This window comes from Pelodiscus sinensis, chromosome 1 (genome assembly GCF_052426305.1).
Source record: "Pelodiscus sinensis isolate ZL-2025 chromosome 1, ASM5242630v1, whole genome shotgun sequence".
NCBI classification, from domain to species: Eukaryota; Metazoa; Chordata; order Testudines; family Trionychidae; genus Pelodiscus; species Pelodiscus sinensis.
The window spans coordinates 210,177,508-210,191,083 of record NC_143052.1 but is presented as its reverse complement, the minus strand read 5'-3'; the positions used below and the strand labels follow the sequence as shown (position 1 = coordinate 210,191,083).

General features: G+C 39.5%; 1 protein-coding gene across 1 annotated transcript in view; it reads left to right on the top strand.

The window, feature by feature from the left end:
• The window catches only part of PDK3 (pyruvate dehydrogenase kinase 3), a 73,812-nt gene that overhangs the window by 22,785 nt on the left and 37,451 nt on the right, over nt 1–13,576 (top strand). Inside the window, exons 2-3 of the mRNA XM_075913292.2 lie at nt 4,598–4,739; nt 8,398–8,469. Of these exons, the coding sequence (XP_075769407.1) occupies nt 4,598–4,739; nt 8,398–8,469 (214 nt within the window). The remainder of the gene's footprint in view (nt 1–4,597; nt 4,740–8,397; nt 8,470–13,576) is intronic.

Below are 13,576 nucleotides of genomic sequence, written 5' to 3'. Positions count from 1 at the left end.
TGATAATTGGGGAAGCTATCTTTGTAATGGGTAAGATAGCTGGAGTCTTTGTTAAGTCCCCTGGGGAGAGTGTCGAATTTTAGCATGAATGCCAGAACAGAGGATTCCCTTTCAAGTGCAGATTTGAATGTCTTCTAAAGTAGGATGCAGGTTAGCAGGTCATTGAGACAGTGTCCTTTCTGGTTGAAATGATAAGCAACTGTTTTTTCTTTGTGATCCTGTCTAATGTCTGTTTTGTGGGCATTGATTCTTTGGTGAAGTGTCTGAGACGTTTGTCCAATGTACATAGCAGACGGACACTTCCGGCACATGATAGCATAGATTATATTTCTGGAGGCGCAGGAATATGTATTCTTGATCTTATAACTCACTTGGTTAGGTCCAATAATGGTGTCAGCAGAGTGAATATGTGGACAAAGCTGGCAGCGGGGTTTGTTGCAAGGGAAAGTACCAGGGTTGGTATTAGTGTGGTATGTCAACCACCTAACCTCAAGATGATTCTTATCAACAACCACAGGACATGGAAAGTTAAATACACTATTTTGGCTAAATCTTTATTATTCTCTGTATGTTGTTCATTTTTATAATTTACTAGTTATTAAAGTAGTTTAGCAGAAATAAGTGATTCATTTTGTTGGCAAAATATTGTCCAATAGTTGTAGAACTGCAAATTTCTTGTGCTCAAATAGCTCAAGACAGGACGAACATGATGCTGTTGGATCATGCCTCTGGGTTATGAAAATTCATCCTTATGTGGTTTTGTATGTTCATCATACAAGTAGCAGCTGCTTAGTCCTATAGTTGTTTGGTATGCTTTATATCTTAGCATATCTTTATAATAAAATTTTGTGATGCTTTGGAAATTAGTAATTTTGTTTATTGCTCAAACATTCTCACAGCTATCCCGTATTTACTTATATAGGGTTACTTTTAGGTGGATTTGCTCAACACTGGCTTCCAAAGGAATCCTCTTCATCCCTACATTTTAGAACTGCTGTACTCACTGTTTGGCAGCTCCTCCTTTTAGCTCATATGGGGAATTTGCATGGCCATGTGGTCTGATGTCCCTTACTATGGTTACTCAGTCCATCATTTCCTTAAGTTACTGTGGTCTCTCGTGCTGGGATTGGCAGCAGTGTCCTCTTCATAGCTTAGCCCTTGAGCCAAGTCCTGTTAAAGTTCTCCTCCTTTCTAGGGTACTGCGAACTTTGAAGCAAACTGTCACCAGTGGTCTCCTCCCCAATACTTGGTTTGTATTGCTCCGTGAGTAGGGGATCCTGGGTCCACCCTTTACTTTGAGTTCTAGTCCAGGGACCCTCAGTTCAGCAGTCCAGGCCTTTTACTCTCCCAGTCATTACTGCTCCTTTCCAGGACTGCTTCCTACTCTGTCCTTCCAGTTTCTTGCTCTTTCCCCTTGACTCAGGAAGTGCAACTCCAGGTTTCTTCCGGTAGTTCTCTTCCCAACTTTTTCTATTGGTATATCCTGCCCACTCCTCCCCCCCCCCCCCCCAGCTGAACTTCACCTGCAGTTAGGCTGTAGCACTCCTTAGGTTTCCTCGTGTGCAGCCTAAGGTTAATAGGCCTAATTTATATTCGCAGGCTTTGTGTGGGATGGACATCCCATCACACCATATTCTGATAATCACTAATGCAGTGGTAAATCAACCATTTGTTAATGCTAGCAAAATGTCAAAATAATATTATCCGTTTCTTTGGAAATATCTTGCTCATCAAATGAATTAGCTACGCCAGTCACTCTTTTTTCAGTCAGTCCTCTTCACAGTTGCCTACTCCCCATGTCCAATAAAATCCATTGTAAGAGTGATACATTTGGGGGTGGGCGGAGATTGAAAGCTTCTTAGGAAGACTTGTTGGTTTCACTTGACTGCTAGAGAATTTTTCTTCTTCTCTTAAATAACTCTGTTGTTGTCCTTTTCTTGTTTTTATAGTTGACAAGATAATAGAAATAATAGCCAGAAATAACATTTTAGCTCACTCCCCCTTTCAACCTCTTAGAAGTTAACAGGCTGTGCTTGCTATGCCTCCTCTTTGGATGGCTGAATATTCTTGGAAAAGCCCTTTCAAAAGCCAGCTTGCTAGATTCTGAAATGGCAGTTTGGCAGTTCACAATTTCCATTATATGTATGGGGAAAAAGGATGAACAGAATGCTGCCATACAAAATAGTTTGTGCATTGTTTTTTCCAGCTATGGCGCACAGTTTTTGTAGACCAGTAGCTACAGAGTCAACTTTTTGGTGGCTCAGAACCCCATTTAATTTGTTTTCCCTATTTAGTACTATTATTAGAATGCAAAAGGCAGTTTTTATAGCAATGTTAACTAAACTTTGACTGTGGAAGCACAGAATATCAATAGTTTCCGTACCAAAATATTGACATTATGACCATTTTAAAATTTCACCTTAGAAATGAAATGAGATTAGAAGGAATATTTTGATCATAAAACATTTTTAAGCTGTTGAGAGAGACCAGGAAACTTATTGTCACATTCACTGCTGTGAAATTAGTTTTCCTTCCCCATCTTTTAGCTTGTGTATTGCAAATATTAACAGTTTTATAAAGTTGCTGTTTTTATAGAACTGTAAGCTGACCTTTGCCAGAATTTTTCAGTATTTCTGCTAAACACAGAGTTGACTTCTCAGGAAAGTAAAGATTTAATAATTTAGCTGGACAAAGGCACACTTGACTTATATTGTACAGTTTAAAGTGTGCTGATATAAAATGGCATCGTAGGAGTCTATTAAATTAAATTACATTAAATTTGCTTGATAATATAACAGTATCTTTTTTTTTTTTTTTTAACAATGTAAGCTTTTTTAACCATCACTCTTATTTATGAAATTAGGGTTGGTATAAAGGAGCACAGTCAGCTTTCATGACTGCAGTTGAAATTGAGCTGCTCTTACGTAGCTAAGGGCAGAAGTGGACATCATGTTTTTGTTGTTTGTATGTATGTATGTGTGTGTTTTAGGTCTTTGAAATGTTTAATTGGACTCTGATTATGGACATTTTTATGTATAATGTCAACCGAAACTTTCCGGCTTGCATAAAATATGAAGTATTAAAGTAAAGCTAGCATATAAATTGGTTAGGTTACTGGAGCCACTTGTTATAGAACTTATATTTTTATGCTAGAGAAAATATAGGAACGGGTATGTAACTAGATAAAGATATTAGCTGAGAATCACAATAGACTTTTGTTTTAAGATATTCTGTTTATGTATGGACAAATTGTCAAGCAGAGAACTAACCTACATAAAAGATAGCCTTGGATCTGCCAAGTTATCAGTGTGAGACTTGGCAAAGGAAATTTATGTAATACTAGAAGATTTACCTGATGTTACTTGGGTCCTTAACTCAATTTTTGTTTATCTTTATTTTAAAAAATTGCTCTGGGGTGGGACTGGAGATGAGGGGTTCAGTAAATGTAGGCTGCCCTGGAAAGAGAGGACTACCCCAGCCCTTTCTCACTGCAGCAGCTTGAGGTGCTTCTCACCTGACCACTTCATGGCTGCTACAGCTCTAGCCAGCACAGCCACGTGAGGGGTGCATATCACCTGGCTGGGGCAGGTCCAGGTTCATCTTTCTCCTAGGCTCCCCAAACAGAGTAAGGAATGCAGCAAACTGTGCATTTTCTCCTCACACCCTGAAGGAAGCAAACAGCCACCAATGTTCCTATATGAATTGGGGAGGAGAGCTTCAGCCCCCTTTTAGCTGCTTGGTGATTCTCTCTTTTCTGTATGATTTTATGAGAAACAATCCCATTCTAGGCACGTCCTGTTTTCTAGGCACAACCCAAGGGTTGGCCCTTACCTTGCTTTAAGTTATGATAAGGGAAAGCTATACACTGATTTTGGTGGTCATAGCTCTTATTGTTTAGGAGGAGTTCTTGAATGAACAGACAGACACGCTCACAGACAAACACTCTAAAAATATAGTAGAGCTATACAAAAATGTTTTACATCTCTACTTTGATACAGAGTCTCTACAAACCTAAAAGTGGGATTATAACTCTCAATGAAGTAGTAATAGTGCTGAGAAGAGTTAGTAGGCATTTTATCCTGCATTGGCAGGTTTATTTAGTTACCCATTTTAAAAGTGAATCTAAGTAATCCTTGTATCAAAAAATGATTCTACAATAATAGCAGCTTTTCTAGAACAGAAGTGCTAGCATTGTAGAAAAGAGCTTAGTAGAAGTGCAATTATTATGGAATTGCTTCTACAACAAAAGCACTAGAGAAAAGCCTCCTGGTAGAGGAGAAAATTACTGTAAATTATTTTTCTTTTGTAATTTTTTTCTGCCATGTGAATGTGGTTGGGATAGAGGTTTTGAGCACTAGAGAGAAACTTCGATTGGGTAGAGTTTGAAAGAATTAATTGGGAACAGGAGCTTTTAAGTGCAACCTGAAGATATGAAATGGGAAAGCAGGCTTTGGAAAGGGTACTGATAAATGGATATAGGATAAGAGCTAGGCAGCGTAGTTGGTCTTTGTTTTCTGAGAGAGACATTTATTTCAATCTAGAGCTGCAAATCCTAAACCAGTCTGTTGCAATAGAATTCTTTATTTTTTCCTAACAGGACGTGACAATGCATGTGAGAAAACTTCATATATGTTCCTTCGGAAAGAACTTCCTGTGCGACTAGCTAATACCATGAGAGAAGTCAATTTGCTGCCTGATAACTTGCTAAACAGGCCTTCAGTTGGGCTAGTTCAGAGTTGGTAAGTGTATAGAGCAGATTAAGAAATCCGTATATTTCTGCTATTGTAAGTATATTTAAAAGTCCATGTGAAAATGAATCATTATCTAGTTCTCTAATTTGAATATTTTTATTAAATTTGTCCTTCTTAAACTGTTATGCATATGTAAACAAGGCATCTTTTTCTTTGTCTGATATGAAACAAATATTCCGATACAATTTTCAGGTATAGATGAAGGACTCATACATTGTTTGAATCAAAGCCCAGAAATTCTGTATGAGTGATTTCAGTGGAAGATGAAATTTTAGAGTGCTAAATCAGTAGTGCTACAAGGCCTGCCTCATTTTTAGGCTCATAAAATCAACCTAATTGAATTTTAGCTGTCATGAAGTCTCTCATCAGAAGAAATAAGTCCTGAACATTTAAAATATTTCTTCTTTCTGCAGTTATACCCTGTTCAAAAAACTGAAAATTGATTTAATCTTTTTGTGCTTTCATAGCTTATGTTTTTAAAAGTTTAAAATGGCAGCTTTGATTCAGCTGGTCCCTTGGAACATCAAAATTCTAGTTTGTCCAGTTGGCTTAAGAAAACCTATTAAGCTTCTTATTTAATTTATTAGTATTAATATCAAATTCTGACATCTACGCAATATCATTTATCTCTACTTTACTTGTAAGTTGAGCAAAGTTCTGTAAACTTCTTTCTTGGTTACATTCATTGGTCTCTGAACAAGTTCCACCATACTGCACAAGGCACAGCTCTTCATTTTGTCCATGTTTGAGAAGAATGAATCCACAAAATGTATGTAAAATGTGTCTGCATACTCTGCAAAGTATCTTGAGTAAATACTACCACAATTTTTGTATACATAAATTGCATCTTGCCTTGATGTGACTTCAATAACTTCAGTTTTTTTTCACATGGGAAAGCAATCGGCTAAATATTTAATGTATCTCAAACTTCAAACCTAAGAAATCTGAAGTAGTGTTAGATTTTGTGCAACATCGGGTCAACTTGCCTTATTCATTTAAAGAAGTTATGCAGTGCCAACTCTTTCTTTCTTTACAAATGATTACAACCATGATTATCTACAAATCAGTATGTTTGGCATATAAACATGAAATTTGCACATGAATTTATGTATGAAAAATATAATCGAGCTAGGACTATTTGCCTCCTGAGTTAAATCTTGCTTTAAACTAAGCTATCAATGCCTCTTTATAGTCTGAGCTGCAAATGTATACAGTTAGCTATTGTCAGTATATTAGTGAATCATCAGTGTCTTCAGGATAAGTCCCTGATCCGTTTCCCCGACCTCCAGGATCTCATCACGCAGGTGCATGGCCATTTGCAGCGCCTCAGTTTGAACCCACTCAGACAGGTTTGCATTTTGATGTCACTTGTGTATAGAAGGGGCATGGCCCATGTCACTAAGTGACATTCTCATGTACATCAGGCAACCATCTACGAGGGCCTGCTGTCAAGCGAAATGGTGGCACTTCATAGGTTGGGCACACTGCCACCGCTATGGTCTGGATTCCATCTCCATTCCCATTCTCATAAATTACCTTCTCCGCCTTAGGTTGTCAGGCCTTGCCCACTGTTCCATCCATATCCATCTGGTAGCACTCAACACTTTTCTTCCTCCTATGGAGGTTTCTCTGCCTTCACTCACTCAACCACTGTCCGGTTCCATCATGGCTTACTCAACGTGTTCCCATTGGTGTGGAATCCTTCCCCCTCTTGGGACCTCAGTCTTGTCCTCTCTACCCTACACCGCTGCATTCATACGTCTTGTTACCTGCTTTTTTCACCCACTTCTTTTTACATAAATTTTGAGGATTCATTCTTCTCAAACATGGACAAAATGAAGAGCTGTGCCTTTTATGGTACGGTGGAACTTGTTCAGAGACCAATGAAGGTAATCTTAGTGGCTGTCACCTTGGTGAGGCAGGTTAGTGAGCTGGCACCCATGATGGCTTACCTGCTCTTTACTGTTTTCCAAAAAGACGCATTCTCCATGTGCCTACACCTCAAGTTTCTTCCCAAGCTGGCCTTTCCATTTCACCTCAACCAGTCTATCTACTTTCCAGTTTTCTACCCCAAACCGCACACCTCTCCCAGGGCACACAAGTGGCATCTTTCCATATTCGCCATGTGTTGGCCTTTTATTTCCAATGTCGTCTGGGTCTTGCCCACACTCTTCCTTGCTGCTGGGGATGCACCACCATCTCCTCACAGCACCACTCTAAATGGATCTCCTGTTGCATCAAGGAATACTATGCCTTCTCACACATTCCTTTGCTCTCTGGAGTAATGGCCTACTCCACACAGGCCCATGCCACCGTATCTTCATTCTTTGTGGATGTACTGTGTCAGGAGGATGTTTGTAGAGTGGCCACATGGTCCTCTGTTCAAACTTTTACCACTCACTGACCTAAGTGCTCCAGCAGTAGTGGCAGATGCAGTGGTTGGCTGCTCCATCTTTCAGACTGTGCCTTCCTGCAAGTCCTTACACCCATCTTGACTCTGAGAACTGCTCTCTGTGCATTGTGGCAAAGTTCTTGGCCAGGCCTCTCGCCTTGGGACCCCTTCTTGCGTCACAAACCAACCGGAGACCCTTTCTGGTGCAGTCACCCATGCCTTTTAATGTTGGTGCCAATTTCCCACCACCTTCTATTTACAGAGCTTTGGTTTTCTAGCAGCTAACTCAAGCAGACTCTCCTTCTGGCTTAGGAGCACACTCAGCTACCTCCTGACTCCTCCCTTTCACTTCCCCTCTGGCTGACTTTTCTAGCCTTCTGGCTAATGAGGCCCACAGCAGCTTCCATTAGCCCTTCAGGCCTGGGCTTCCTCAGCTGGCTGTAATTGGCCTTTTCAGCCAGGCTGTAGTGGCAGAGCTCTGACTTAGCCAGCAGTGTGTCACAGCATCCACATCTGTAATCCATATAGAGACCATCACTCAAAGAAGAAAAAGAGGTTACTTACTGTGTCTGGAGATTCTTTATACCTGTGATCCCTGTTTGTATTCTAATACCCATTATTCCAATTTCGAGCCCTCCATCCCCTGTGCTGCGGGCTCTCTTGCTTGGTGCTAAAAGGGACTTAGAGAGTGTTAAACCTCACTTTCTCTTAAAATCTTGGACACGCTACATGACTGATACATGATGCACATACAGGTGAAATGACGCTACTACTTAAAATTCCAGCTGCGGTACACGACATGCATGCACTTCTACTTCTGCAATCCAAGTAGGGACCACGTATTTTGAAGAACTTCCAGTTACAGTAAGCAACTTCCTATTCCAGGTGCTTTAGCCCGTGACTTCAACCATTTTCATGGTTTGACTTTCTTTAACATTTGGCAGCCAACATTTACTGCTTACTATTATTTTTTGTGTTAATTAAGGGATTATTATATATTTGCCTTAATACAGGTTGTCAATTTCAAATTGAAGTTTGAGTAGGTTTATTTTTAAATGACTCAGAGAAAGTCAGCTTTGTCCTGAAGGAATTGGTCTTTTGTGTAGTGAGTGGCTAGAGGAACATTTCTAAGTCCTTATGTTCCTTCAGTATGACTGCCATGGCCAGATAGAAGTACATGCAGACAGATCCTGTGTCAGGTGTCTTTGAACATTTTACCCTACTACTTAATAATACATATCTTTTATATTTCAGGTACATGCAAAGTTTCCTTGAGCTTTTAGAATATGAAAATAAAAGCCCTGAGGATCCTCATATTCTGGATAAGTAAGTAATGATTTATTTTAAAAGTTAAACCACCATGTTACAAGCCCTGTAGTGTAAACCTGACCTGAAGACTTCCTTCAGAAGCTGGATGTAAAAAATGCCTTCCACTTTTACTAAGAGACAAAAATGTTTTGCATAACTCTTTCCTTGTGTTTATGAGGATAGATGATAAAGGGTTGACATATCCAGTGAGTAGTGGTCTAAAGGATAGTCCTTTGCATTATGATTTATTCAAGAATTGCCGTTACAGAAGGTTGCCATGCTTACTTTGATAAAGCTGTGGTGACACTCCTTAGATCTTACATATATAAATATAAGAGCTTAGATCTTACATATATAAATATAAACAAACTGCTCCCTTTGGTTACTGCTAGATAATCTGGGGGAGAGAGGGAAAGCGCGGGAACGCTGAAAGCTTTTTCATGAAAAAGACTAGTTCATTTCCCTATACAATTCTGCAGATGTATTGACTACTAAGCAATCTTGTTACGTCATCTCAGCTTGTCTTCATATAGCTAGCATTTCTGAATAGGCAGTTAAAAACTGAAGGGGGAAAGAACTAATATTATTATTGATGTTGCTTTAATGCACATCTGCCAAGGCACATGAAGCTGATTAGGGTCAACTGGCTTTCTAAGAATTCCTGCTTGGTGCAGCTCAGTGTTATACTAATTGTGGATTTGGAGAAGTAGTATACAGTATTTTGAAAACTTGGTTACTCCTGAGTGCCTCAGAATATTGATAAATTTCTTCATTCTGGGGTCATGTGAACTTTATTTGAAATAATTAGTGCTCTGATACAGTATAAAGTGAAAAGATCAGAGGCCTGCTTGACAAACATGGGGCATAGAAAGATTAAGGAAAAGTGGTAAACTCAAAAATGTCCATAAATATATTCCAGTTGTTAGGCTTAAACTTTTTTTAAAGCTATTTTTAATGAATAGAAAGGAATACCTTCAAAAGAGAAGTAAAGCATCTTTGAAGGTAAGAGTAACAATTTTATCTCAGAAAATAATTAAGGATTCCTTTATAATAAATGTTGTCCTCTGTACCACTGAATGAATTTGGTTTCTAAGTAGGCATGCTTTCTGAAATGAAACCTAAAGAAATTCATGTTTGTTTCCTTGTAGAATTATCTCTGTATTTTCAGAAGAGAAAATAGGTTTTTAATGCTACCATATTTCCTTGCAACTTAGAAAAAATGATTTTGCCATTCATGGCTAGGATGCAGAGGACTGAAAGGTCTCTTTTCTTGGCATTTAACTCAGATTTCAGTGGTTACAGATCACACAAAATCAGAAAGGTCTAATTTAATCTCTGAAGCTTTAAACATTAAAGTAGATTTGAAGAGGGGATGCTTGACCAATCAGCAAGGTGGGTGAGTATGTAAGAACAGTCCTTCTTCATTGTACAAGTCTTTAGATCTGGGATTAGGCAATATCTGTTAAGACTTCCCCATTACTGCTTATTTTGCAAAATAAGATGATATTTTGAAAGACTAGATGAGCCATTTGTGGAGGCACTTAAGAATTGCTGATTAGACAGGAGATGGTGAATAAGTACTTTAAAAGAGGGACATTCCTTCACAATCAGCAATGTAGGGTGAAGGGGGAAAGCACCATTAGAGCAAATGGTTATATTATTACTCATTAGGAGAGGTTCATGTGACATTACCCATGGTACAGTCTGGACTATTGAACAATTATGTGCCCTAAATTCTCCTACCAGGTGAGGGATAATCCTTGTTCAGATTACACACAGCCTCCAGCATGTGAATTACTGTGAGATATTGCTGTATGAGTGCTACAGCCAGCCATCAATGAATTACACTGCAGGGAAACACCACCAAACTCCCAGTCCCAGACTTTCCCGCAGAAATGTGCATCTTGTATTGCTTAGTTATCTCCTTCTGGATAAAAGAAATTCATATAAAGTTCATCATTTCATTAATAGAAAATGATATGCACAGATCTTGTTATCTGAAATAGTTTCTCAAACACATCAGTCCAAATATGCTAGTTTAGATTAAAAAAAAGTTTAACAACTACAGAAAGATGTTAAGTGTTTCTAAGTAATGAAAAAAACAACAAATGGTCTGGTAGCACTTTATAGACTAACAAAACATGTAGATGGTATTACAAAAGCTTATGATACCATCTACATGTTTTGTTAGTCTATAAAGTGCTACCAGACCATTTGTTTTTTTTTTTTTTTGTTTTTTTTTTGTACAAACTAACTCGGCTACCCCCTGAAGCTTCTAAGTAATGAGGCATTCAAGACATGGTTACAAAAAATAAAATGCAAAATGTCATTATATCTAACTTAACAAGAAGGGCTGTCAAACTGTAAGTAAAAATTAATCACAGTTAATTGCACTGTTAAACAATATCATTTATTTAAATATTTTTTATATTATCTGTAACATTTTCAAATATATTGATTTAAATTACAACACAAAATATGAAGTGTACAGTGCTCACTTAATTTTTATTAAATACTAGAAGACTTACTCAGTGTTTCCTGGGTATGACCTGGGAGCTGGAGGGAGAGGGAGGCAGGGCACACAGGTCTCCTGCTGATGTTCCCAGGGCCTGGCCTGGGGGCTGGAGAAAGACGGACGACCACGCAGTCTGGCTGGCCATGGTACTGCTGACTGGGCCAATGGTGCTGGGTGCGGGGTTAGAGCTGCGCTGTCCAAGCTTAGCAGTTGGGCTGGCAGGGATTCTCCCCTCTGGTCCAGGACTGGAGCCAAGGGCCGGGAGATAGGGGCTTGGGGCGGGCAGGATGGTGAGTCCTGTCCCCAGCTGGCCACTCTCATGCTGGTGCAGCTGTTTCCAGTGGTCATTCTGCAGCATAGCTTTCTCTTGTTCTTGCTCCCCCCCAGTGATAACTGTGAGTATAGCATAGGAGGAGTTCTTGAATAAATGGACTTGCAGACAGATGGATGGGCAGACTCACGTACAGAATCTAGATGCACATATTTCTAACTTATGTTTTTATGTATAAAACGAGAGAGCTTTGCACTGTAAAAAAACAAATCAAATTGTGTTTTTTCAATCACCTAATAGAATTATAATGCAACCTCTTCCCTATGAAAGTTGAACTTACAAATGTAGTGTTATGTACAAAACATTACTATGTTCAAAAGTTAAACAGTGTAAAACTTTATAGGCTATAAGTGCAATCAGTCTTACTACTTGTTAAGTCAGTTGTTCAGACTGACAAGTTTGTTTATATTTACAGGACATAATGTTTCCTGCTTCTTTTTTACAATGTCCCCAGAAAATGAAAACAGGTGTTCACATGACACTGTTGTAGCTGGCATTGTAAGGTAGAAGTTGGACTGCCCTCGTCCCGCACCCTCAGGAACTGAGTGGTCCTGAACAAGAGATTTTGCCAGACCAGGGTAGGTCAGGCCTTGGGATCATCTGGGGCTCTCCTGCTGGCTGCAGCCCCGGCCAGTGTCCTGCCCTTAGTCTGCCTGCTGGGCTCTGCTGCCCTCAGCCTGATGGCGGGGTTCCTTTCCAGGCTGTGGGATGCGGGGGTTCTTGCACCCAGCCACCAGGGCTTCTCTCTGGGTGGCTGGCCTCACTCGGGCCAGAAGGGCTCCCTGCCCCTGGCTGCTGTGCCCGCTCTAGCTAGCAGGGTACTCTGTCTCCAGCCACTGGTCCACTGGCGGGGCTCCCTGCCGGCTGCCAGCCACTGGCAACCTCTGGGTCCGGGGCTCTCGGATCCAGCAACATCCATGGTCCTGTCGGACTATGGATGTTGCCAGGCCAGAGAATCCCAGATGACAGAGGTTCAACCTGTATTTACATGCCAGATATGCTAAACATTTGTATGCTCTTCCATGCTTTGGCCACCATTCCTGCATCTCCAAGAATATGCATTCATGCTGATGTGAGTGTCACTTGGTAACAGTCCAAAGCAGTATGGTCTGGCACGTGTCCATTTTCATCCTCTTAGTCAGATACCACCAACAGAAATTTCATTCTCCCCCCCCCCCCTTGGTGTCTATAGTTTCTGCATCAGAGTGTTGCTTTCTTAAGACTTCTGAAAGCATCGCTCCATACCTTGTCCTTCTCAGATTTTGGAAGACTGTTCATATTCTTAAATCTTGAGTTGTGTAGCTATCTTCAGAAATCTCATTTTGGTATTTTCTTTGTGTTTTGTGATATCTGCTGTAAGAGAGTTTTTAAAATGAACATGTGCTGAGACTATAACATCTGAGTCTGCTATAACATGAAATATATGGCAGAGCAGGGGACATACAATTCTCCCCCAAGGAGTTCAGTCACAAATCTAGTAAACACATTTTATAATGAGTATCATCAGCATGGAAGCATGTACTCCAGAATGTTGGCCAAAGCATGAAAGAGCATATAAATATTCAACATAGTCGCATATCAATTCCTTTCAATGCCAGCTACAATAGTGCCATGTGAACACCTGTTCTCACTTTCAAGTGACATTGTAAACAAGAAGCAGGCAACATTATATCCTGCAAATATAAAGAAGTTTGTTTGAGCAATTGTCTGAACAAGAAGTTGGGTTGAGTGGACTTGTAAGCTCTTAAGTTTTACATTGTTTTGTTTTTGAGTGCAAAAAAAATTGTAAGTTGCACTTTCATGCAAAAGAGATTGCATTGCAGTACTTGTTTGAGGTGAATTGAAAAAATACTATTTCTTTTATTATTTTTACAGTAAAAATGTGTGTAATCAAAAGGACTATCAAGTGAACACTGTACACTTCCTCAGAGGAGTACCGGTATCCATGTTAGTCTGTAACCTTTAAAAATGAGTAGTCCTGTGGTACTGTAGAGATTAACATATATATGTTAAATACACTTTGTATTCTGTGTTGTAATTGAAATAATTATATTGGAAAATGTAGAAAAGCATCCACAATATTTAATAATTTTCTATTGTTATTCTGTTAATTAGTAATGCAGTTAATACTGTGATTAATTGTGAAATTTAAATCACAATTTTTTGAAGCTAATCGAGCACAGTTAATTCATGTGATTAATCAACAGCCCTACTAACAAGCTAAATGAATTCCAAGCAAAGATCTCTCTCACCACATTTCAGCAGTCTTACTGGCTGGA